The sequence below is a fragment of the Lissotriton vulgaris genome, chromosome 3_1 (assembly GCF_964263255.1).
Source record: "Lissotriton vulgaris chromosome 3_1, aLisVul1.2, whole genome shotgun sequence".
NCBI lineage: Eukaryota > Metazoa > Chordata > Amphibia > Caudata > Salamandridae > Lissotriton > Lissotriton vulgaris.
Window position 1 is genome coordinate 950,900,165 of NC_141689.1, and position 26,175 is coordinate 950,926,339.

The 26,175-nt window shown below is 43.2% G+C and overlaps 1 protein-coding gene across 3 annotated transcripts in view; it reads right to left on the bottom strand.

Moving 5' to 3' along the window:
* QNG1 (Q-nucleotide N-glycosylase 1) overlaps positions 1 to 26,175 on the bottom strand; it is an 85,288-nt gene that overhangs the window by 51,653 nt on the left and 7,460 nt on the right. The window contains exons 2-3 of one of the 3 annotated variants that reach the window (XM_086961306.1): positions 24,302 to 24,353; positions 10,202 to 10,545 (exon numbers count right to left, since the gene is read on the bottom strand). The exons of 1 other annotated variant lie outside the window; for it this stretch is intronic. In XM_086961306.1, the coding sequence (XP_086817432.1) occupies positions 10,202 to 10,538 (337 nt within the window). In that variant the 5' untranslated portion in view covers positions 10,539 to 10,545; positions 24,302 to 24,353. The remainder of the gene's footprint in view (positions 1 to 10,201; positions 10,546 to 24,301; positions 24,354 to 26,175) is intronic. One more of the 3 variants, XM_086961304.1, reaches the window with a different exon arrangement.

Here is a 26,175-nt window from a genome sequence, read left to right on the forward strand (position 1 = left end):
TAGCTGTCATCTACCAGCAGGTGGGAACATTTCACTGTTTTATCTGCATGTGACTGTGGGGCGCTACACATAAATATGTTTTGCAGTTGGCAGAAACAGACAAACTACCTGGTGAAACTGAGAGGTCTGTTGGCAGGTCTGGAAGAGAGGTGTAACACCAGTAAGTGGGAGAAATATGAAAGAATCCATGATAGAGATTTGAAATATTCCTCGGAAACAGTGTTGAAGCACAGACTGATGGTAATTTTTTTCAGGTATCGGAGCGTACTCTGTGAGACAAGTGATCAGTATCTCCTTGAAGGGGTCTGCTGTGTGCCTCCTCTTGGTATCGAACAATGTGTGTAGTCTGAATAGCATACTCTAGAAAACGATGGCATTCTCCACAATTACCAATGTGCCTGCCAATCAATACCTTTTATGGCTACTAAGTAAAGACAACTGGCTGAGAGCTATAGTAATAAGGTATGAATGGAGCCTGACAAGGAGATAAGTGATGCAGTTGAGAGGAGAGGAAAAATAGAAAAGACAGGTAGCAGAGTTAAGGGAGAGATGCATAAGCGTCAAAGGAAATCAGTGCTATAATGAAGTGTTCAATTGTGGGCAAGGAATATAAGGCAATCTTTTTAAGGCACTCTGCATCTCACTAAAAGTCGCATGTTTTTGATGTATGTGCAGAGCTGTCAAGGCTAGAAGGAGTGTGGTTATTCTGGTTTAATATTTAAAACACTGCAAAATTATCACAAGATAATCTAGATGTCTGTGTCTCATTGCTGGTTGGGAAACAGCATTTTATTCATGAAACGGGTGAGCAAAATAGTACAAACACCTGACAGAAAACCTAAGGTAGAACTGTGTGATTTGTAGCTACGACAAAAGCTCACAAATTCTTTAATAATGTTTTGAACACCTATAGCAAAATATCTTGTGTAGCTAGAGTTCTAGAACTTGCTGGGGCTCAGATGGGGACACACTCCTGTTTGTCCATCTAGTAGTATAAATAATATCTGAAAGGTTATCACATTAGGAGTGTTCACTCTCTTTAAAGAGCAGAGCTGACACACTACTTTAAGTTCAAAATTATTTTTCAATCAGAACTCTGACCAAAGATAGAACATAAGGTGCCTGATCACAAAACATTTTTTGACTGGCACTGTCCCTTGGTGGTAAGGCCCTGCATGCTGCATATCCCTTTGACATTATATTAAGAGAGCAGATCTGAGGAGATAGTAATCTGTGTGAGAATATTTGACATTATGTGTTATGCATTTTTGTGGTGTTTTTGTGCTCATTACTGCACTGTTATTGTCTTTTACTGTGGTTGCTTTATTGTGTTCTGTTTTGCCTGATTTGTTGTATTTTGCCGTGCGATGTTTCTGTTGTGTTGTTATTTGCTTTGTTATGTTATGTTATCAGGGTATTTGTAGAAAGCACAGCTACTCGGCTGAGTGTCCCGGCGCTAGGTGAGTGTGACTGGCAGGTAGAAGTATTGCGATATTGGGGCTGATTGCTGGACTATTGCTGGAACAACCAGGTTTTAGGGCCTTTCTAAAGGGGAGGAAATAATGCATCCGTCTTAAGGTAAGCGGCATGCCGTTCCAAAGTTTGGCAGCTAGTGCCTGAAAGGATCGACCTCCTATTCGAGAGCGGAGGAACACAAGGGTGCATGCTAACGACAGAGATGAGGAACGCAAAGAGCATCGTGGATGATAGGGCTGGACTCTTTTCCTAAGATAGGGGGCTCCGGAGTCGTGAAGGGCCTTAAAGGCCAGGACAAGCGCTTTGAAATGGATCCTCTTGCGGATCGGGAGCCAGTGGAGAGAATTCGAGTGAGAAGACATCCGCGCCCTGGGACCTAGTAAAATGATAGCCCTGGCAGCAGCGTTTTGGACTACCTGGAGGCGGGTGAGTAGATATTCAAGTAGTCCAATGTACAATATATTCACATAATACAGCCTGGAAACGATCAAGGCCTGGACCACTGTTTTCCTGTGGGGACCTGAAGAAGGGGCAGAAATTGTTTTAACATTTTCAGGAGGCCGAAGCATTGTCCGGCTACCACTTGAATCTAGGAATTAATATTCAAAGTGTCATCCAATTTCACCCATAAGTTTTTACCTGACCTAACCGAGGTTATGGGGAGGTGCATGTCCTGAGACTACCAGCTGCGCCACCTAATGTTGGGGAGCAGGCCCAAAAAAAATATTTCCAAATTGTTGGAGTTAAACTTCAGTTGATTGAGCTGAAGCCAGGCAAACACCTCTGATAGACAAGAGTTGATCGCTTCACCATTAAAATCTGTGTCCGTATCACACGTGAAGAGCAACTACGTGTCATCAGCGTAAGACACTATTTATGCTCCATGCGACTCAGCCAGATTCACTAGGGGGGACATGTAAATATTAAACAATGTAGGGCTGAGCACAGAACCCTGTGGGACTTCCACCTTTGAAGGGGGAATGCGAGCCAAAAAAGGGGGAGCCCAAACTGTTTGTTGATGGTCCGACAGAAAAGAGGCAACCCACTTGATAACCGTCCCTCCAAAACCGGACTCTTGGAGTCTCCGTAGGAGTCGGTCATGAGGAACGGTATCAAAGGCTGCAGAGAGATCCAGGAGTTTCAGCATAGCTTTGCTGCCCCTATCAAGGACATCCTTTATGGACTCCGAGATTTCAAGGAGAGCCGTTTCCGTGCTGAAATTTGGCCTGAAACCGGTTTGGCTCTGGTGCGAACGAGGTACTAGCTGAATAAACATATTTTTCCAACGTTTTGTAAAAAAAAGGTAGGAGGGAGTATTGATGTGTATATTGTTCTGCTCTATTTCCAGCCAAAAACATTACATTCCTTTAAAATTTTAGAGACAGGCTGGGGACAAGATGGCGGACACAGCGGTGTCCAAGTGAGGCAGGCGTTTTGAAGCTCCTCACCGACGACTTTTTCCCACCACCCTGGTAGTTTATGCTTGGAATTTGACCATACCTTTTTTTGCTGGCTATGCTGAATGATTTTTCCCGGTACGAGCGGCTCTGACACCTTCAGCAGATCTACTGGCGTCTGTTTCATCACCTGAGCCCCTGCACGCCGATTGTGGGGAACGACTGCCGACTCGGGACGCTTCTCTCAGCCGTCCTCCAGGCATCGACACTCCCCGTGCAGGCAGCGAGCTACCTAGAAGACCCGCAGTGGATTGCGTCACCAGCATCGCATGCAGCAAGTTCAATGGCGCCCAAGAACGCCGCCGGCACTGCGGGGAAAGGACCATGCACTCGAGCCACAGCAGCTGCTATGTCAGGGGGAGCTGATGGCCGTGCTCCCAAGGATGCGGCTCGTCTAGAGGGCCCGGTTTCCAGTGGTGCTGAGAGGGATGGACCTGGAAATAGTAAAGCCGCTCAAAGAGTTAGATCCCACTCCTTGATCCCGGGTAGAGCTGACGCTGAGGTCGGAGGTACGAGGCCCAAAATCCCGGGAATGTTTAAAAAGAAGATGCAGCTCAAAGGTAAGACTACTGCTCAAGATACGGCTCAGGCTGAAATGGCGGACTTACAAAATATACAGCCAAATACTTTGCAAGAGGAAACGGCAGAAGTGGCGGTGGAAAGCAGGGATAAAAGTGATAATGCAGATATGATTCCTGTAATTGAGGGAGATATTCTAGCCCCCCTTTCTGAAAGTAACTTATTACAGACAGATAAAGCTGCTACTGGCTACAGGACTTTGTACCAAGTAATTTCTGATGTAGATTCTGGGGACTCTGCCGGCAAATTTTATTCCATGTCGGATCTGTATAACTTATCGGGTACAGAGAGCGGTGAAACTGACTTGCCAGATGATAGAAGCTTGGCAAGCTCAGTTCCTCTGGGGGAGGATGAAGGCAGCCTTATGGAGGGAAATACAGTACGTAAGGCCAGCCCCACAGTACTATCGTCTGGGCCGCGAATATTCTCTAGAGTTTACTGCGAAAATGATGGGTCTCCTACGTTGGCCCCTCCCCCCGGTTGAACCTAAATCATCTGGAATAACTGGCATAACTGTTGAATCTGCTGAATTTGGGGATGCTCTCTCTAACCCTTGTGTAGGCGATCATACTGAGACCGAGATCGAGGTCACTTTAGTCACGATTCTTCAGGCAATTACAATGCATGGGGAGGAGACAAAAGTGGAGGCCTTGCGCACTCAAGGAGCGGTGCGTAAACTACAGAATACAGTACGTCGGGTCATCAAGACGACTTATGAATTGTCTACGTGGGTTGGTGAGGCGGAAGCCAGAATATCTTCAGTCGAAGATGAAATGGTGCAACAGAAAGCTGAAGTCGCCTCCTTAACTGCTCTTAGGGATGATGTCAATTGGAAATTAATTGACCTTGAGAACAGAGCGAGGAGAAATAATCTCTGAATTTTAGGTATCCCCGAAGGAGCAGAAGGAAGTAATATTCAACAGTTTATCCAGGAGCTGTTTTCAGAAGCCTTTCCTGAACTATCACAATGGAGATGGGAGGTTGAACTGCAAAGAGTGCACGATTCCCCTTCCACAAGCGTAGCAGTATTAAGCTCTCTGACGAGAAACCCAGAGCTATTCTGATCTGCCTAAATAACTTTTTATCACGAGAAGCCTTATATGACTTAGCAAGACCAGATCTTAAGAGGAAGGAGAAGGGGATTAAGTTTTTTGTTGCCCCTGACTATTGCCAGGCTACGGTCCAGCAGAGGTGGCATTTCCGGCAGTTAATACCACAGTTTCAAGCAGAGGGAGTCTTAGCGGTTCCACTGAATTCTTACAAGCTAAAGATTGTTTATAAAGAGAAAACACATTTTTTCTGTAAGAGATTGCTGCTAGGGGTTTCCTAGACACAATGTAGTTTAGTGATTTTGCCTGACTAATGTATAACTAATTTTCAATTATGTTCTATTCAATGTTTTCAATTTCTCTTTCTTGCTTCGGGAGGTGGGGATGTTCGGTGGGGGCAACTAGCCTTTCTCTCCATCACCAATAGGGACCGGTCAGTCCCTTTGTCTCATATTGGTGGGTTTCATTGGAGGAAGGGTGGGTTGGATGGGTGGTGTGTGGGGCAAGGAATAACAGAGAAGGAGTACTAAGCACAAACTATAGCCAAGATTTATTTGATAAAGATTCTTTAAGTGTATATTGTTTTTTCGCCTTTGTAGGTAATGTCACGACTGAATTTCTGATTAACAGTGGTCTAACTCACTTAAAGAATGGGTAAATTCACGATATGTTCTTGGAATATCTGCGGGATAAATGATAGGAGGAAAAGGGGAATAATGGCTCATATGCTCAAATCTATGAAAATTGATGTATTGTGTATACAAGAGACTCATATAGAATGGAATAACACAAACTGGTTTAAAGATCTAGGCCATGAACTAGAAGGTTGTATGTGGCAGGGTACAACTACAAGAGGTGTGGTTGTATTGAAAAGATATGGGTTGGGGGCATGCAAGCGTGTAAAACAAGATTCCTTGGGTCGCTGGGTAATTAGTGAGCTATGTTTGGAAGGTTTATCATTGACTATCTGCACTATCTACGGTCCTAATCTGGATGATCCTGACATGCTGAATCAGCTTAGTGTAGAGCTAGCAATGTGGCCTTCCCCATTAGTCTTATGTGGGGATTTTAACCTTCATCTGGATGGAAAGGATGATATAACTAGTAATTATGTTTAAGAAAAAAAAAGTCTTTAGGGCTACCAAAGGGATTATTAAAGAATTCGGGTTAGTAGATGTAGGTTATTTAAAGGGAATGGGTGACCCAGGGAGTACTTTTTATTCTACCCCCGCATCAAAAACACTTCCGCTTAGATTATTTTTTTGTAACTGCTGGATAACAACCCTATCATCTTAGAGTTAGATTCCAATTTTAGACCTTCCCCAAGAGCCTGGACTTTCGAACGTAAACTATTATTTGATCCTTTATATGTCGAGCAGATGGGGAAATGGATAGCTGAGTTCTTTAAGATTAACCATGGATATGCACCGGTCCAGATGGTGTGTGGTTTAAAATCGGGGGTTCGGGGAGAAACGTTATGCTATTCAATTAACAAACAGCGAGAAATGTGGAAGGTATATGACACTGAGATGGGAAAATTACGAGATATTGATATTCGGTTGATGGTGGCATGCGGTAGAGGGGTGAACACTAATCAAATTTTAAAGGACTTAGTCATACAGAAAGCAATCCTATATCAGAATTTCGTTTCAAAATTAGCCTCACAGGTTGCAGTGTATAGATCAAAGATGTATGAGGTGGGAGAAAATTCAGGGCGAATATTTGCGAAAAGACTACGACAGAAAGAGGTGGCTGCAACGATAGATAGTATCTTGGATGATTCGGGGCAAATGAATAACAAACCTGCTGAAATATTGGAGACTTTTCGCGAATTTTATAGTAAACTATATACAGAGGATATTATCTATGGTATTGAGGAAAATGTAATAGATTTTAGTATCAATATTGAAAATTCCATCCTAACACCAGAGCAGACTGAGGAATTAGATACACCAATTACATGGGAAGAGATTGAGACATTTCTAATATCATTAGCGTCGGGTAAAGCGGTTGGCCCCAATGCCATCCCTCTGGAATTTTTCAGGGCTTTCCGAACAGTGTTAAAAAAAGAACTAACATCAGTCTTTCTGGAAGCTCAAAAAGGGAATGCACCTCTCTCTTGGCGGAATTCAATAATTACCATCTTTCTTAAAAAAGATAAGCCACCGTTAATGCCTTTTTCATATAGGCCCATATCGCTTATTAATTCTGATAGTAAGCTATATTCCAAGATCCTAGCGTCAAATCTTTCTGGCATAATTACACCTCGTGTCAAAATTCCAGCATGGTTTTATTCCTGGACGCGATACAGCTGATCATGTTCGTCGGCTAATTGCATTTTTGGATTGGGCGCAAGCAACTAGCTCCACAATTGGTGTAACCCTGTTGGATGCTGAAAAAGTATTCAACAGGGTTTTCTTGGGCGTATATGTGGGAATCTCTAGCCAGAAAAGGATTCGGCCCGGGTATCTTAACTGCTTTAAAGGCCCTTTATCATTCCCCTACTGCTTCTATACGCTTGGGTGGTCAAACATCTTCCTCTTTCTAATCTCCCGCGTAACACTGTAAGGGTGTCCGTGCTCACCACTTCTCTTTGCTTTTTACATTGATCCCTTTTTGAATAAACTAGATGTAGCTGAAAATATCAAACCTATACGCTTAGGTCATATAGATTATCGAGCCCTCGCCTACGCGGATGATATAGTTGTAGTCACAACAGATATCGGTACTACACTCCCTGCTATTAGATAGCGGCCCAGTTTGGACTATTCTCGGGTTACAAGTTGAATATATCCAAAACCCAGATTCTTTATGTTGGATGAGATCCCCCTTCTAATATAGTCACTGTTAAGATCTCACTCCCAGTTTCTAACATTCCAGAATTAAATATCAACCCCGTTTTGATTAAAATAAATGTTATATTAGAGAGGTTGGATCACTCCACTTGTCTTTGTATGGTAGATCTAACGTGCTAAAAATGTTGATTTTGCCTAAACTTTTATATATGTTCCGTACAATTCTGATTGAATTCTCCGCTGCTTGTTTCAAAAGATTAGAGAGGGTTTCCTCCAGATTTTTGTGGGGTTATAAGCGACAACGAAGAGCTTATACAAAGATGGTGCTGCCCAAAGAACGGAGGGATGGGAAATACCTTATTTTTTGTTTTATTATGTTGCAGCAACTTTACAATTTATTAGCCCAATAGTAGTGGGGTATAGAGCACGAATTCCTCCGTGCAACACCCTTTCTATTTATGGGATGGGTGAAGAGATAAAGGGCTGTTTGGTCAAAGTAGTTGAACCCAGCTATTTTAAGAAGACACAATTTTAAATCCTTAAAGCTGCATACATGAACTGGAAATTGGTTAAGCGCCAGATGGGAATTCCAAAAATAAATGTATATACACCATTTACATGCGTATCAAGAGAGAGAGAGAGGACCAGATAGCTAGTCCGTGTCCCCGTTGTTTATATATATTTAATCAAAAGGAGACTAGCTCATCAACTACTAAGTTAAAGGACTCAAATATGTTTTGTCAGGGGGTAGGAACACCTTGTAGGTGTGTTCATGAAGCCCTCACCCACCAACCTAGTTGGTGGCATGCTTCATCATCGGGCCCACCCAGTAACACCTAGCGTGTCCCGGGTGTGCTTCGACGCCTGATTACAGCGGAGCAGGTATATTGCTGAGTGTGCAGTGTGAGGTGTAAGGTATAGTGATGTTAAAACGGCTTGGTGGGGGTCCCAGTACCCGAGGGTAAATTAAACTTTAATAACTGGGCCTCCGTCAGCGGTTAAAAATAAGGCTTTTTGGATGTAGGAGGCGAGTTACGACCACTCACATCCAGTGGTGGGTCGACATGTTTCAGCCAGTGCCTTATGACTATGCTGGCTTTCTTCAGGACCAAGATAAAAAGGTGTAGGTGTGAATTAAAGGTAATGGGTGTGTAATCCTACCCCCTGACAAAACATATTTGAGTCCTTTAACTTAGTAGTTGATGAGCTGTATGTATGTATGTATGTATAGGCATTTATATAGCGCACTACTTACCCGGAGGGTCCCAAGGCGCTTCGACCGCTGCGAAACCCTTCCTGGCTTCCCTGAGAGATGGTCCCTTAATGGGTATCTCCAGGGTGAGACCAGGCATCCCCGGCGGTCTGGTGGGGCCGTTAGTGAAGATGAGGCAAGCTAATGCCCAGAGTTGCCGAGTGTGATCGCTGATCAGAGTGGGCACCGAGGCGAGAGAATTATTGAGTCCGCTGACCCTGGTCCAGAAACCTGCCGCGCCGGGAATCGAACCCTGGTCCCGGGCCGTCCTCTGCTCTCGGGTCTGCCGCCTCTAACCAGTGAGCCACACTACTAGCTAGTCTCCTTTTGATTAAATATATATACACCATTTACAGCATACGATCTATTACCCTTTATTTTTCGTGATCAAATTGCCAATAGGTGGAGCACTAGAGGAATTCAATGTTTAGGGGACCTGCTTCAAGAGGGACAATTAGCCTCCTTTACTGAGCTGCAAAATAATTTTGGCCTATCAAAAAACGATTTTTTTAAATTTCTTCAAATCCGCAGCTTTTTGCAGACTCTATGTCCTGGTATAGAGCATCAATTGATGAAATTTCCTCTTATTGAGAGCATGGGGAAAAAAAACATCAATAGGGCAATTTTATTCTCATCTTGTCAATGAATTCCCAGATGATTTAGAAAGTTGTCAAATGAAATGGGTAACTAAGCTTGGGATAGCTGAAATTAATATTACTGAATCACTTATGCTGGCTAACCGGGTTCTTATTACTGAAATGATGCAATCACAGTATTTCATGGCTATACCTGATTTACACTATACTCCCAGGAAGATTTCCAAATGGAGTACGGCCACAGGGACCATATGTAACAGGTGTGGACAATTCCCTGCTGATGCCGTGCATATGTTTTTTTCTTGCCCCAAACTTTCTGAATTTTTTTTATCACTTGAACAGTTTTTTTATTTAATTTTGGGGAGTTCGATCAAAATAACTGTTGTGGTGTTGACTGGTCGCAGTCCGGTAACATTTGGTCAAATAAGGTCTAAGGCTACAATATGTTTCATTTTTATTTGTATGGCTATAGTACGTGCATGCATTACAAAAGACTGGATCAATCCTGATCCGCCCTCTTTTTTTAGTCGACGTGAAAGATTATTAATAATGTATAATTTGGAACTTGCTATCTATAAAACTAAAGTAAGCAGGAAGAGGGCTATGGGAGTGAAGATATGGGCACCTATAACGGATTGGATTTAGGAAATGTTCCAGATGCTAAGTATATTTCTGATACTGCTTTCTATTTTTATGAATTGATTTTGTTTGTGTAATGCTCTTATAATATGGAGTTAAGCTGCCATTTAACATTGTCGAGGAGGTAAAATCACGCAGTTCTAGCTCCTGAATTAAGACATCAATCACCAAACCTTCTTAATTTAACACTTCCAATACTCTCAAAAAACAATTCTGCGCAAGGGCATCATTTTGTGCTACCTTTTCTTCAATTTAGTAACTACAAACATAACCATTGTGCCCTACACAATTCGAACATAAAATGTTGAAGGCATGTAATGTGACTAAACACTTTTTGAGATAATAATGAGTTATGTACCTTCATCCAGAGCTCTGTTGATTGCAGCACACAGTGACCAGTACCCACTGTACATTTTACCCTTGTATGCAACCGAGCATTTGTGCTCCTCACTTTCTGACCAAAACGAAAAGTTCAGTGTATCAGAGAGGAACACCCAGTTCACTGAATCCTCATCCAATGATTGGGGGTTGAGTTCATGAAGAGATTTCCAACCTGCCAAAGTGAGCTGATTGTTAGTGATTTTGGTAACCAACATTTCTGCAACTTTTCTCACGCCTTCATGGTCGACGAAGACATCTTTGCTGTTTTCTGCAATGAACTTTCCAGAATCTCGAGGACACATCGGACTTTCCATGTTTGCCCTAAGTACAGACAAAATTAGAATGGTATGACACGATACAATTCCAGGTAAATACATTTATGCATAAAAAAACGATGACAGGAGACGTGAAATTACCCTGGACATTACCCTGGACAACCACATCCAAATGAAATTGGTTTACAATGTAAATACCATCTTATTTCTGTTAAGGTCTCATCCTTAAATATTATGATTGTGACGACAATGGATTCAAGGAATCTGACAGAGAGAATAATGGCGAGCATGGAATGATAGGTCTCATAGCCTAGAGGAATGATCTTGGATTCCTGTGACAATATATTATAAATGTATCATTTCACATCCCCTCAAAGCTACAAAGATGATCTATCCAACAATGGTTTCATGCAACATCACAGACCTTAAGACTGCCTACAGAAGTTTGATTATGACTGTTTTATTAGATCATTTGAAAAGAATTTATAGATACAAAAACTAGCTGAATAGGCTACTAGTCATTGATGATGAACAAATTATCCTGTCCAACGCAGCAAACGGGCTACATAGTAGCACCTGGCAGGTTTATTAATAATAATCTCTGTTAAATTGGAATTGAAGCCTGATCGGATTTGCAGCTCTAGTGGACAGTTTGCAGTTTAACTGTGCCTTCCTCACTTGGCTTGTTAAGCTAGTCACATTCAATTATTGTAATTAATAACTAACTCCTCCAAGGAAAACATTTTTTACAAACTTACAAGCCAACTAGAATATGTGCTGGAATTACTTGCCATTGATCATCCTTCAGAAAATGTTAAAATCTGTTTTAGTGATTCGACCATTTAAATCAGTCAAGAGTGGCATAGTAGTGAATTCTAGATCGGAGTCCTGTAGTAAAGACTTACTATAGCTCTTGAGCCATTATAATTACAGAATACTAAACGGCAGCGTTAAGGGAGTTGTTCTGGGACAAGACACTCGGCTAATGGGTGCCTATTCTACTGTGTTAGATTATACATTTACTAAGGATGAATACTCTGACGTATTTACACAATGCAGAATTTTGATTCATCATGAAAGCTATATTTTTCCATACGGCACCTCTTTATAGATGGGGAACAAAGCCTAAGTCCAGTGGTCCAAAGGAACAAAATACTAATGGTCTGCAAGTAGTCTTAACCAGAGAGAAATGTAATCATCTCTGAGCTACTCCGAGCACTGTAGATCAAGAATGTGTTCTTGAATAGTCCGAGGGATCCGTCAAGGCTGCATATTATTAGAGGAATGGAGGAGAGGGTTGGATCTGTATATGGCGGCTGAGAGGGTGACCTATAAGGCTAGGGGGTGTCCCAAAAAATTCTGCAGGGTCTGGTCTAAGTGGAGACAATACCATGGGCTTGATAGGGGGTTGTGAGGGAGGGTGGCCTGCAGGGAGTATGGAACGGGACACTGGGACCTCTCTCCAAAGGGTAAGACGACATATCTTATACTTGCGGAATACCGCAGGGCGTTTGTGGTCTCTGGTTCAGAACTGTGAAGGACATTGCTGGCAATAGAGAGACAAAGCGGGGGATTAAAGTGTAATTGCTGCTATTTTTCTTTTGTGCATATGTGTTTAGGATATCCAGTTGGTGTTCGTGTTCGTTAGGGGGGGGGGGGTTCAGTAACAATAAGGGGGAGAAAAAAACAAAAAGCAGATACTAGGAATGCCCGTTGAAGCCTACAGTTACATGTGGAACAGAGCCTACAGTGCTCAATCATGACTCGCCGCCCGGCCCTCGGGATGTGGACTAAATGGCCGTGTATCCTTCTGTTGACTATGAGATGCGGTATTTATGATTTATACCTGAACCACCCAATTGATTGTTCTTGGCTTCCTGTGAATCTGCAATAAAAATTATTTTAAAAAAAAAGGCTGCATATTATTAGGCACCTCTCCTATTCACACTCTATATTAATGGGCTGGCGGACTATTTAGTTAGCCACAGGAAGAAGCTACTGATTCCTGTGTTGCTGTATGTGGATGATGCAGTTCCAGTAGCCAGAACTGCAAAAGTCCTTCAGGTCTTTTTAAATAATGTTACACTTTTCATAATTTTTTTAAAATATTAATGATAACATTACCAAAACTTTTATTATGATCTGTGGTTCAAAGAATACAAAATAACACTTACATGTAATATAGGATTCTGTAGAGGGCAGGTTAAGATTTTTACATAGCTAGTTATCCCTTTTAACTAACTTACTTGCCACCACTTGATTAACATTAGATCTCAGCAATTTGACAGATCCCTAAAGGCGATTTTTAGATTTGCATAAAAACTTGGCCACAAACCTACTAAAGAAATGCTTACCTTATACAGGAGTAAGTGTTTGTCCATTGCCACATAAAGAGCTGGCCTATGGGCATATGATGAAGTAGACCAGCTGCAGAAACTAAAGAATAAATTTTTTATGGACAATGCTAACGGTTCCACAAGGCTGTTCTGTTTTACATAGTTCACGGTGAGCTAGGACTATCTTTTTTTGCGGGTCAAGTAAAGATCTTTCTGCTCCTATTGTAGGCTTCTACATGGCGGAGTAAGGAACTGTGCCTCGCGCAACAGATTAGAACAGATTGCCTAAATCTGGATAAGGCTCTGCTATCCCCTGGCTAGCTTATTTAAAGAATAAATTTTATCAGCTTGGGTTGCCAGAGGTCTTTAGCAACCCAGATAAAGCTATAACAACAAGTAAGATTATGGTACAGCAAAAGCTATACTAGCACAGTAATTAGGCAAATCTTGATTTACTTACAGGGAGGGGCCCGGAACCCTATCTTTTGATTGTCATCAATCGCAAGCATAAATTTTACTTAACATATTACACTTGTTGGTTGCGTTCCTAGCTGTGGTCCTTGGTTTGAAGATCTCATTCAATGTCTCTGTGATAGTCATACTGCACCGAGCACCTTGTCATCTTTTGTAAAAATGTATTTTGGCCCTAGGAAACGCTATATTTTGCCGTTATTACATGATCTTAAAATAAGGAGGCCTAACCCCTGACAAATTTGCACCACTGCGAACCCAATGCGAGGGGTGGGTCCTCAGAAGAAGAAGATTAGAACAACACCAGGATGGCCCCTCACACCATGACCATTTCATCCAAATTACGATTAGTGCAAGTGTATCACCTAGCCTGGCTGATGAAGGGTGTTACCCAGAAACTGGTACCAGGATGCTTGTTTCCGGTTCAGGGAAGACCTGGCTCGGCAGTTCGGGCTGGACTGTTCCCATGAGGCACAGGGTCAAGACTGATTTGCATATAGCTAGGTCTGTAGTGAGGTGGCGAAGTGAGCTAAAGAATGATGATGGATTCAACCCCGATCGGTGACTGGGAATGAGTGTCTGAAAACTTTCAGCGCTCCGTCCATCATCTCCTTGTGTTTGCTTTGTTAGGCCTAAGTTGGTAGGGTATGCCCAGACGTGGGTCCCTTGCTCACTTTGCCACTGGATTCAGGCTAGCCTGGCTGATGAAGGGTGTTACCCAGAAACCGGTCCCAGGATGCTTGTTTCCGGTTCAGGGAAGAACTGGCTTGGCAGTTCAGCTGGACTGTTCCCATGAGGCACAGGGCCAAGACTGATTTGCAAATAGCTGGGTCTCAACTGAGGTGGCGAAGTGAGCTAAAGAATGATGATGGATTCATCCCAGATCTGTGACTGGGGGTGAGTCTCTGAAAAGTTTCAGTGCTCCGTCCATCATCTCCTTGTGTTTGCTATCACCGTAATTGTGGAAACCTTGCCCCGTGCAGGTTTCCTCTCTAATCCCACATTTTAGATGTCCCTACCTGCCTGCAGACTTTTACCATATGTTGTAGACATTCCTCCTTAGCGCCAGCTTCTGGGGCAAAGTGGCCCAGATGTTCTCAGATGTGCTGGTAGTGGAAGTGGAATTATCCCCACAAATAGCTCTACTGTGGTTCTTCAAAGGGATTCTTGTTATGGTGGCTTTGTGTGGCAATTTGTTGCTTTTGTTGTCTTGTCCCAAAAAATTATAAATGTGGTTACCAAAAAAAGATTAGCCGTCCATACCTATGAGCCAACATGGGGAGTAAAGCCACAAAAAAAAGTATTGACCATTGCCCAATACTACGCTGAGAGAGGCATAGGAAGAACAGAATAAGGATAAGAAACACAAGGCGCTAAAGAGTAAAGAGTTGTTCCAACAACTACAACAAGGGAGAGGCAGGTCCGCATTCTGGGGACCACGGGGGAACAAGGGGATACTCTGCACCAACTTACAGGCCCCAGAATGCCCAAACAGATAATTGGTGCCATAATTGCAAAGATCCTAATCAATGGATTAGAGAGGGCCTGTTTCTACAAAAAACTAACCAAAGGTTTTCCATGTCATGAGTACTTACCCAAGGGGGATACAGAAATTCTTTTAACAGAGGGTCATAACAACACCATGATATGCCCAATAATGTCCCCCATGCCGAATATTATACTAATGACTCCAAAAACACCACTTATCAGAGACACCAACAAAACTACTTTGACAGACAGGCTAATGGATCCTAGGTGGTAACTGTCCCCTTTCCTGATTATGATTTTGTGCAATATGGTGGCCCAGGAGGGACGGAGGAACAGGTAGAAATTCCAGTGGATTCAAGAGGGCCATATGTTGAAGCAATGGTGCAAGGACAGAAGATAAAATTCGTCATGGACACGGGCTACTAATTCCTCCATTTCTTGAAAATGTATCTCACATGCACTCCTCTAAAGAAAATGTGCCTGTGCTCTGTTCAGTCTCCACCCCACTGAAATACAAAAGGTCCAATAACTGATAAGCATTGTTTTGTATTGACAGACAAATGCGGCCTTAACTTGTTGGGCATAGACTTACTCCAAATATTACCTGCGACCATCAATGGCATATATCTTGAGTTTACCAAAAACTCTCCTTTTCCAACTAATGTCTTCTTCGCCAGACACCAAACTACAGTCCCTGAATAGGTGTTTGTCTAAGTAGACAACAATGTGGGACATATGACAATAGCACCTGTACAAATAACTGTGAAACAAAATGCTCCTGTCACAGTACAAAACATCAACAGAAAGAGAACAGAGGAAATAGTGATACAGGATATGGAACGGGGTGATGAGAGATACAGTGTTCCCCATGTAATAGACCGATCATCCCTGTATTAAAAAAAGATGTCTGGAGGTTTGTGGTTGACCTCTGCGAGATTAGTGAAAAAGTGGAACCGTGTTTCCTCGGGGCACCTAACATTGCCACTGTGTTAGCAGACATTCTTCCTAATTCGTGTCACTTTTCTGTCGTTGAGTTGTGAAATGTTTTCTTTTCCAATCCCCTACATGAAGACTCATAATACCTATTCAGTTTTGTGTTTAAAAAACGTTTGTTACCGTTTTACACGTATCCCACTGGGCTTCACAGAAAGCCTTTCCATTTATTCAAAGGCACCAAAAGCACAACTAGGCACCTTTCAGTTGACACCAACCGCCACTCTCATACAATACATAGATGACATATTATTGGCCAGCACCAGAGAAACAGACTGCGCTTCTGACACTATTGGATTATTAAATTTCCTTGCTACACATAGCCACATGGTATCTCCCACTAATTTGCAATTTGTTCAAAAGGAAGTTGCCTATTTAGGATACCTTCTGTCGAAGGGGGAAAGGAGAACTGACCCTCAAAGAGAGAAAGCTATATTGAATATTCAACCCCCTACAACACAACAAGTACGAGCCTTCCTGCGCATAGCAAGTTATTGTAGACAATGGATCCCTAACTTTTCCCTTATTTCAAACCCTTGCTAAACCTCACGACTAAAGACACCCCACAATCTTTACCATGGTTAACTGAACACCAGAATAGTTTTCTGCATATCAAGCAGGCACTTTGTGACGCTCCTGCTCTTGGAATGCCTGACTATACTAAAGAATTTAATCTTTTTGTACGTGAACAAGATGGGCATGCACTTGCTCTTCTTACACAAAAGGGTGACAGAAAAAAGACCCTGCGCTTATTTTTCCAGAATGGTTGCTTTAAGCTTACTAGCATGCCTGCATGCAACTGCAGCAGCTGTTTCCTTAAAAGAAGCAGACATAATGATTCTTGGACACAAAGTGCATCTGTATGTACCTCACTCTGTAGGTATACTGATAAACAACATGCAAACTCAACATTTGACAAATGCCAGACTAACACATTTTGATTTGTTTGTTCAGTCCTCATGTTATCGTACATTGTTGTAACACACTTAATCCAGTGACCCTCTTGCCCCTTCCCCAGAATGACACTGACACACCCCATGATTGTGTACTGATCACAAGGGAACAGACCAAAGAGACAAAAGATTTACAGGACACACCGATGGAAGAAAGAGATGGTGACTTATGGGTCAATAGCTCTTGCTTTAGGCTCCAGGAAGGGACAACTACTGCAGCCTATGCTGTTACCACCTTACCCAATGTCATTAAACTTATACACTACTAGAATTAACCACGCAAGCAGCCAAATTAATAGCATTAACAGGAGCTTGTGGGCGGAGTGCTGGATTAACTGTCAGGGGTGTGGAATTTAATAAAATATCTACTTGTCCATGGGGCAGGTTGCTTCATAAATCTACTTGTCCTGTAACAAAATCCACTAGCCCCTTTGGTGGTATGTAGTGCAGCGACAAATCATGGCAGCAATCTCATTATAAAAGAGCTCTGATATAGCCTCTCTGATTATGCCAGGGCTTATACCATAGTGGTGTTTGAATACTTGCAATCCCCTTATGTTGCCACGTTTTTGCAGAGCTACATACTGGGGCTGAAGGTAGTGGTAAGCAATAGTTCCAGGGTTAGAATGCTCTTTTGACTCTGTGCATACCTACTAACTTGCATGTTTTAAGGGTTTTTCACAACTCTTTTCTAATCTTTTCCCATACTGAGAAATGTTGGAAATGTTGGAAATGTACTCCTGACAATGGCAGACGTGAACCTTCTTCCAGAGTTAGTAAAAAAGTGGTGGGAAAAAAGTGAACTTGCAAACACAGATTTTAGTATGAGCCAATCTAGACATACATATTTGCTATTGCTGAAATGCAGTTCACAAATATTTTCCAGGAGTACTATTTCTTGTCCAACTTCTGTAAATTCTCGGGAATTCATGAAGCCGTATAACTGCACTTAATGTAAGGACATATACCATTGGTGCACTTTTGAGACTTTCTTTAATAATTGGGCCCCTAATTTGGTCTGGCATTGACCGTGACTTTTTGGGTTTATTAAAATTCTGTCTCTCTCTCACTCTGTATCGGCTGGCTTCACTGAGTGACAGCATTCTGCTCTTTCACAAGGAGCATATCAGCACACAAAGTAGCTTTGTTCAGTGCTAGTAACTACTGTGGCAGTGTGTGCTTTTGAGACCCAAAAACTTTTTTGCTTTTGCCAATGTTTGTTATAATGGTGAGGGCCCTGTAACTCCCACAATAATAAGGTTTTACAAAAACCATGCCAAAATAAGTCACACATTGACAAAACTAAAAAGCTGACCACCCATTTCAGACCTACTGGCTTTGCAAATGCTTGTTTCTTTTTGTGTCCCATAATCATATTGCAACCGATTTTCCTTTATGAATATTTTTGGGTGAGGAGCTTGAAAGTGACCCTCTTCTCAACAGGGTGCCAGTGGAGGCTTCATAAGTGTTGGGTCATGTACTCGTGACTCGGGGTCGCGAGGACGCGTCTGGCTGCGGTGTTCTGGATAGTTTGAAGTTTGTGTAAAAGGGTCTTGTTGATTACGGCATAGAGGGCATTGCCGTAGTCCAGTCTGCTGGGTATGAGCGCCTGGGTGACGGCCATTCTGCAGTCGGGGGGATCCATTATAAGATCTTGCAGAGGATGCGCAGGCGGTTAAAGCTAGTGGAGGCCACAGCGTTGATCTGTCGGTTCATGGAGAGGGAGGAGTCAAGGATGATGTCATGGTTTCGTGCGTGGTCCATAGGGGTGGGTGGGTTCACGAGGGCAGAGGGCCACCAGGTGTTGTCCAAGGCGGAGGAGCAGGATCCAAGGATGAGGACCTCAGTCTTCTCTAAGTTGAGCTTCAAGCAGCTGTCTATCACCCATGCTGTCCTGTTCTTCATTCCTTCCTGGAAGCAAAGTGTGGTGCCTTCAGGGTTTTTCGTGAGAGAGAGGATGAGCTGGGTGTCGTCAGCATAGGATACAATGCTGAGCCTGTGCTGTCTGACGAAGGCGGCGAGGGGGGCCATGTAGATGTTGAAGAGCGTGGGGCTGAGTGAAGATCCCTGGGGTACTCCGTAGTTGATCTCGGTGGGTTTGGAGAGGAATGGAGGGAGCCTGATCCACTGGGTTCTCCTGGTGAGGAAGGATTGGATCCAGAGGAGGTCGGTTCCTTGTATCCCTGCGTCGTGAAGTTTGGCTACGAGAGTGTGATGTGAGACGGTGTTGAAGGCTGTGGAAAGGTCTAGAAGGATGAGGGCCACGGTGGGGCCTTGGTCGAGTAGAAGGTGGATGTCGTCAGTGGCGGCGAGGAGGGCGGTCTCGGTGCTGTGGTTGCTGCGGAATCCAGGGAGGCATCTAGGATGAAGTTCTCTTCGATGAAGGCGGTCAGCTGGGCATTTACGAGTCCCTCTGTGACTTTTTCCGCGAAGGGGAGAAAAGAGCTGGGCAGGTAGTTCTTCAAGTCTGTAGGGTCTACTGTTGGTTTCTTGAGTAGGGGTATTACCTCTGCCGCTTCCAGTCGTCAGGGCAAATTTCTGATATAAAGGAGGCGTTGATGGTCCGTCCTAGTTTGGGTATGATGGCGGCGGAGGCTCTGTGGAATATGTCCGGTGGGCAGGAGTTCATTGGGGCTGCTTAGTGGGTTTTCTTCATGGTCGTGGTGGTGTGTTCGACGGTGGCAGGTCCAAGTTTATCGACGGCGGTGGGTGTGGTGGGGGTGTCCGGTGCTGGATCGCTGAAGTGGTCATAAAGGGCCTTGTTCTTCAGATAGAAGTAGTCGCAGAGTTCCTGGGAGGGTACGATGTCTGTGTATGACGTTAAACAGTTCATTGGCGTTGGCTGCTTTGGTCCGGACTGTGTCTCTTATGAAGGTACATTTGGTGTCACTAATGCGCTGGTGGTATTCCTTCTTGCGCTCCTGTGGTTGTTCTGTGCTTCCGTGGTTTTCTGGTTTTGTGAGGTTTTCTCTAGGCGTCTGCAGGTGCATCTGGCTTCTTGTAGTTCTGTGGAAAACTAGGTGGCCTTCAGAGGGCGTTATTTGGAGGGGTGGCGGAGGGGAGCAAGCTTGTCGGCGCAGCCGGAGATCCAGCGGTGAAATCCTATGGCTGCGGCGTTGGTGTCGGTGGTGGCTCCTGGGGGGGTTTTGGCAGTGTTGAGGAGTTCCTCTGTGACCTTGCTCCAGTTCCACCATGGCGGGCGTGGGGCGGGCTTGGGTGCGGTGGATTCATTGAAGGTGAAATGGACGCAGTGACATTGTAAACAGTATGAAGCTATTTAGAAGAATGATAATATACAAAATATGTAGACAAAATATGGTAAAACTGCATAGGATGCACACCGTATAATGCTGGTAAAGGAATTCCGACCCCTACAGGGCATTTTGCATCTGCTGAGCCACCCTTCGAACATTTGCAAATGGACTTTGAGCTGCCTCCTAAAAATAGGTAACGGCATGTAATGACTGTGGTATGTATATTGAGCAAGTGGATTGAAGGCTACCCTACTAAGCGATGCAATGCTAGGACCACAACTAAATGCTTGCTGAAAGAATTTGCTGAAAGTATGCCCTGGATGATTTCAAGTGATAACGTGGTGCACTTCCTCCCTAAGGTAATGGAATTGGTCTGCAAGGCAATGGGAGTACAACAGAAGTTTCATTGTATCATAAGGAGAAATGGCATCCTGAAGACCAAGATAGCTAAAAATATGTGCAGAATCCACATTGAATTGGGTGGATCACTTGCCACTTGCCCGTATAAGTATGCAAGCTGCCCCAGAAAGTGTAACACATCTCAGCGCAGATGAAATAGTGACTGGGCGAACTTTCACCTATTGCGGGGTCCCAAAAGCTTTTCTAACAACACAAATAACAGAAACATGGATCTGTGAGTTTTGTATTGAATTGACAAAACATGTTTCTGCTATTAATATACAAGTGAAAGACGCCTTGACATTCACCCTGGGTGATGGTTAAGAACTTTCAGAGATCTAACTGTCTACAACCACGCTGGAAGGGTCCCATACATATTTTGCTGCCAGCACAAAAGCTGTGAAGTGTACAGAAAATAAGAATTGGATTCATGCCTCAAATGTGAAAACAGCTCTCTTGCCTCAGACCTCGTCACCAGCTGCAGCACAAAGGATTGCCCTGACTGTGCCACCTCAGCCCATCAGGAACACTGGCCCTCAATACAACCTGCGCCCACAAATAATAATAATAATATTGAGCTTATAGAGCGCTCAGTAACGCCATCACGGCGTGTCCCCGCGCTGAAGCTGTCAAGGAAAACAACAGACAAAGACCAGGATCTATGCAGTGTATAGGTGTGTTTTAAGCAGGGCCCTAAAACGCGTTTCCACACCCTACAGTAGGACCATCTTACTGACCCAACCAACAATAGTTTACTATTGGTCCAGAGCAGCGAAGTACTGACAACATCTCCCCACCTAGTGAGGGTGAAAAATAGGTAACAAAGGAACCCAACTGCTCAGATGGAACAATTAGGATGGAATGGAACCATGCGGATTAACAAATTGTGCATACCGTTTGCACTGATCATTACTACTCTAACAACCGTAGTCATCTACTTGTATGATCTATACTTCCCAAAATTACTGGGTTTAAATAATACCACACTTACTGAAGATCTGCACGACCATCATTCCAAACAGTACCATGAAAATGTTGCCATACAAATGATGAACGCCTATCACAAGGAATTAAATGTCTCAGATTGTTGGATTTGTCTAAAACTTCCTTCTGTAACACAACAAGGGATGCCTTTGAGTTTGACGCTTAATGATTCTTGTTAGAATCTATTTAAAGCAGTTATCACCTGGTTTTCTGGCCAGAGGGGTACTGATGCCAGACGCAAATACAGATATGAAGTAGTGGTACCATTAGGTTGTTCTGTCAGAGGGGAAGGTTCAACCTACAGTGATGCCTTCAATGATAGTATCATGAGTAAAAGATATAAACAATTCATCCTAGGGATGAATAGTTCGATTCCCAGCACGTCTGCCTTATTTAACAATCCCCCGGCTTTATGGGTAACAAGAGGACACAGGCAGTTATGTCTCACACCAAATGGAACATAGAGATGGGGTAGAGTAACTGCACTCATGTATTCAGTCTGGCCGATGCCTCTTGGCCTTTGTTATCAGTAGCAGCAGTTGAGGGCATTTATGTTGTCTGTGGACAAAAAGCATACCTTTGGCTGCCCAAGGGTTGGGGAGGGTCTTTTTATTTGGGCCTAGTGCTTCAGCGTATTAGGTAACATACTAAGGAACATGTTAGCAAATATCTGCCAACAATGTAGCTAGAGGGAGAAGGGAAATAGATCAGATGGATATTTCTGCCCAAGAGTTCGGTGACTTGGCACTAGAAATAATACTTATGCTAGGGTTAGAAATTAATTCCTGAAGAATAAGACAATTAGGCCATTTGTTGGAAGCAACAATAAATGAAACAACAGGAACCCTAGGTAATATTACAGTAGACATGGTAGCTTTGAGACAGGTAGTTCTCTAAAATTGAATAAATTGCATGGTACTTGGTATGCTCTTCTCTGAGAAAGGGGCCGTTTGTAAAATGATATACACTGAATGCTGCACATTGATCCCCAAAATGCACTGAATGTTTACAATGTAGTTCAAACAGTATAGAAGGATTGCGCCAGCTGCCTTTAGCAGGGCATACTTGGAAGCTGACGGCTCTGTATCTCTCAGGCTTAAACTTAAATAAAAATGCGTCCATGACTGTGCTTGATTGCTGTCTCTCATTAACAGACAAGTGTAACTGAATTGAGCGTACACACTTATTTATTTATATACACTTTATAAATCCGTTAGTATTATTTATTGTTCTGAGCAGTCGCAGATCCTCTGAGTAGGTGCCGCAGACCCCCAGTGGTCCCCAGACCACAGAGAATTTCTGCTCTAGAGCGAACTTCATGTAATTGCCTGCGGGAATCCAGTCTAAAAAGAGGAGACAGAAGTCCAATCCCTCAAAATGTGTCCTTTTAGTGTAGAAAAAATATTTGGCACGTTTTTGTGATGGAGGTGTTTGTTGCGATTAGTAAAGTTCTTATCCATGTCTACTTCTGTTTGTGCAACTTCTACATTGTTAGCTAGAACAAAGCTTAATAACTAGAGATCCCAAAAATGGCTAGTGACATTGAAAAAGAAAAGTACCATCATTTCAACTAACTGATTGCTAGATTCGTGGCCCATAGAATGTGCTATTCTACATTGTCTTCTTTCCTTTTATAAACTGAGAAAATAAGCCATTCAATACCTTTGCATTTTACTGTTCAAAAACACAGCTTAGTACTTACTACCAGAGTCAGTTTATTCACCCATGTTACAACATTTTACTATATTAGGGGAACATTTTAGAACACACACATTTCCATGAAATGTATTTCCTTTCTTTTCCATCAATCCAATTGAGTAACATGCTATTTATCTGTGGATATCTTTCTGCAAAATGAACCTTTGCCACCTAGGAAGTAAACACTGGCGTCGCATCTCCGCGTGGCAAAACAACCACATTAGTTCTAGTACTGCAGTGTTTATCAATGTCAAACCGTTTCAGTACATGGGTTTATCTCCATTTCCACAGCACAACCTCTCCCTGTGGAAGGGTATTTCACTAAGAAACCTTGAAAGTGATGTGATGATGTGCTAAACAACTGAGGTCATGTGTGTGAACCGACTCCCCATAAATTATTTTCAGACCCATTCCCGAAGGAGCATGTCCAATGGCACCCCAGGAGAAGTGCCTTTGGAAAGCTGGGGCTCTCGTGGGTTACCTCTCATTTTGCACACACTGCGAGGTAATCACAATAGGATGTGATCGCCCTGTGGCATGCCTTATGCACCATGGATTTTGTACAGTGGGAAAGTTAGTAGTGATGGTCAAGGGGGGAACAAATTGCTCATATCCCTACCCCTGTCTGCACTACATCCATGAGCATTATTTTTCCACAGCGTACCATGTATATGCCAAACTGAAGTCAATAGAAAAAAAGGAGTGAATGTACAAAGTGATGTTCTAACTGCCAAGCAATGTGTGATTTTCCTTATACTAAGGTAGAAGACCTCAATCAGAGAACGGGGCATTCACCAAAACTCAGTGGATGTGCTTTCTGCCTCTCAGTTCCACAACATTATTTAGGACCAGGGAACACGCTTTGTGTCCAATGCTAGAGACCCAGCCTGCTCTGCCATCGGAAACACCTTATAGGCAGGCCAGCATTCACAGGACTGTGAGCTGAAGGGCATTAGCAATCTGGGCCTTTTTTGGGAATGTGTTTCAATGTCCCAGGAGTACCTTACCTGCAAAAACCACTAGGTGACTGCAAGATGATTAAACGACCGGGCAACATGAAACAGGCATCAGAGTTTTTAAGGGTGGGGTGTATTAATGGCCAGGAGATGGCCCTCAATGCCTTGCATACATGCATATGTGTCCGCCTTCCTCCTGGGTCATGCAAGCACAAATTACTGCAAGCCCCAGTTTAAAGCAAAAGAAAGATAGGCATATGCACAGATTACCTGCATTCCAGTTGGCTGCTAGTCAGGAATAAATGTAGCCTGCTCTCAATTCCTGAGAAAATCCAGAGACAGAAGGACATCAATGAATTACTTATTTTTGCCTGTGCTTGCAGGTAGTGGGTGGCAGAACTTATTTTTGGATACTGTGACTTATTTTTCATCATACGTCTTTTACCAAGAGAAAAGGAAATAAAAGTGGGAAAGTAGAAGTAATAAAGGGTAATATCAAGAATAAAAAAAACTAAATAAGAAACAGAAAGATTAAGGTGGCGTAAGGGAGCAACATGCATTCAGCAGCACCAACAGCAGATTCCTAACAAATCTCTGTAACACTGAACTTATTTATTTTTAAAAATTAAGCATGGTAGCACTGGTAAATAAATGTAGTACATAAAAAAATTAACTTCTCTGGTAATGGCAGTTTGTTGCAATCTTTGGTACTTGTATGCATAGATGAACGTTGCCACGCTCTCTTCTCTTCTGATTGCTTTGCCAATGGTTTTTTTGCTGATGCTGTTCAGCAAAATATTTTTTTACTGCTGATGCATGAAAGCTTTGGCAAAAAAAAATAGAAAAAATTGCAATGCTGCATATGCGTGTATGCGTGTATGAAATGCATCATGATGCTATTGCGGCCCTGGTGTTACCACATATTCACAGAATGCATCACCATGAGGGCACACACACAAGCCATAACGTGGCAACAATTTCTTTTAATTAACCATTCCAACATGGCGGACACTAATCTTAGAGGAGTAGATCTAAAAAAAAAAAAAATTAAAGTGCTGCATAGCATACAAAAAAATAAAAGTAGTCCGGCAGCAAACTGCAACAAGTGGACACTTTTTAAATTACAAAAATGATAAATCTAAAAATAAAAAATGCATTTTGAGCGGGCAAAGCTGAAGGGGTCAAATAAATGTCAAAGAGAGGCAGACACAGTAGAGGAGCAACATTGGAGCTGGGCGTTTGGTGTCAAAAAACAAAAAAAATTAAAAGAGAGAATACCACGCTGGAAGGGGGGTGTGGGGATGCAACATATGAGCTGGGGGACGTAACATGAAGAGAGCCAGGGGAAGGGGATTTGAGTGAGAAAGATGCACACGAGAAAGACAGCAAGAAAACACATGCACTGGCATGGAGTGCTGATACAAACAGAAACATTTTAATTCACTGAATGTAGTGAATTTTCAAGGTTTGTTACATTTTGTTTCCTAACTATAAAGTCCCTGTAACCTTGTTTTTTCAGTGAATTTCTATGTTTTTAATGCAATTTCTTAACTATAACGTCCCTGTAACCTTTGGTTTTTTCAGTTAATTTCTAGTGGTTTATTTTTTAGCATAAAGTAATATTTAATTACCATACGTTAACCCAACTGCCGCCTGCGGCCACGCCCTGCTGCCAACTTCCCGCATGCAGACAACCCACACAGCCCCCCTCCATCGCCTGTATCGGCCCTGGGGACCCCAACCCCCAAGGCCCTGCACATTTCATGGGAGAAGGGGGGCAAATCTCCCCCTTCCAGAGGCCAATTTTGGCCCCGCGTAACCCCATCCCTTGGGCCCACGGTATTTTTCTTTTTAAGGGCCCTGCCTTCATGTGCCTTTTTTAGCCCCGGGTACCTCATCCCCTTGGGCCCACCACTGTGATTATGGGGGAGGGATCATGCAGCCATGCAGCTCCCTCACCAGGCTGATATTGGCCCGAGGCACCCAATCTCCTGAGGCCCGGCCATATTGTAAGCAGGGAGGGGTGTATGCAGTCCCCTTCCTCGGACAGATTGCAACCCCGGGGACTCCACCTCGGTGCCTTGCACCTTTTTAAATGGGAGGGGGCACGCAACCCCCATCCCCTGGGTCTCGGCAAACTAGGG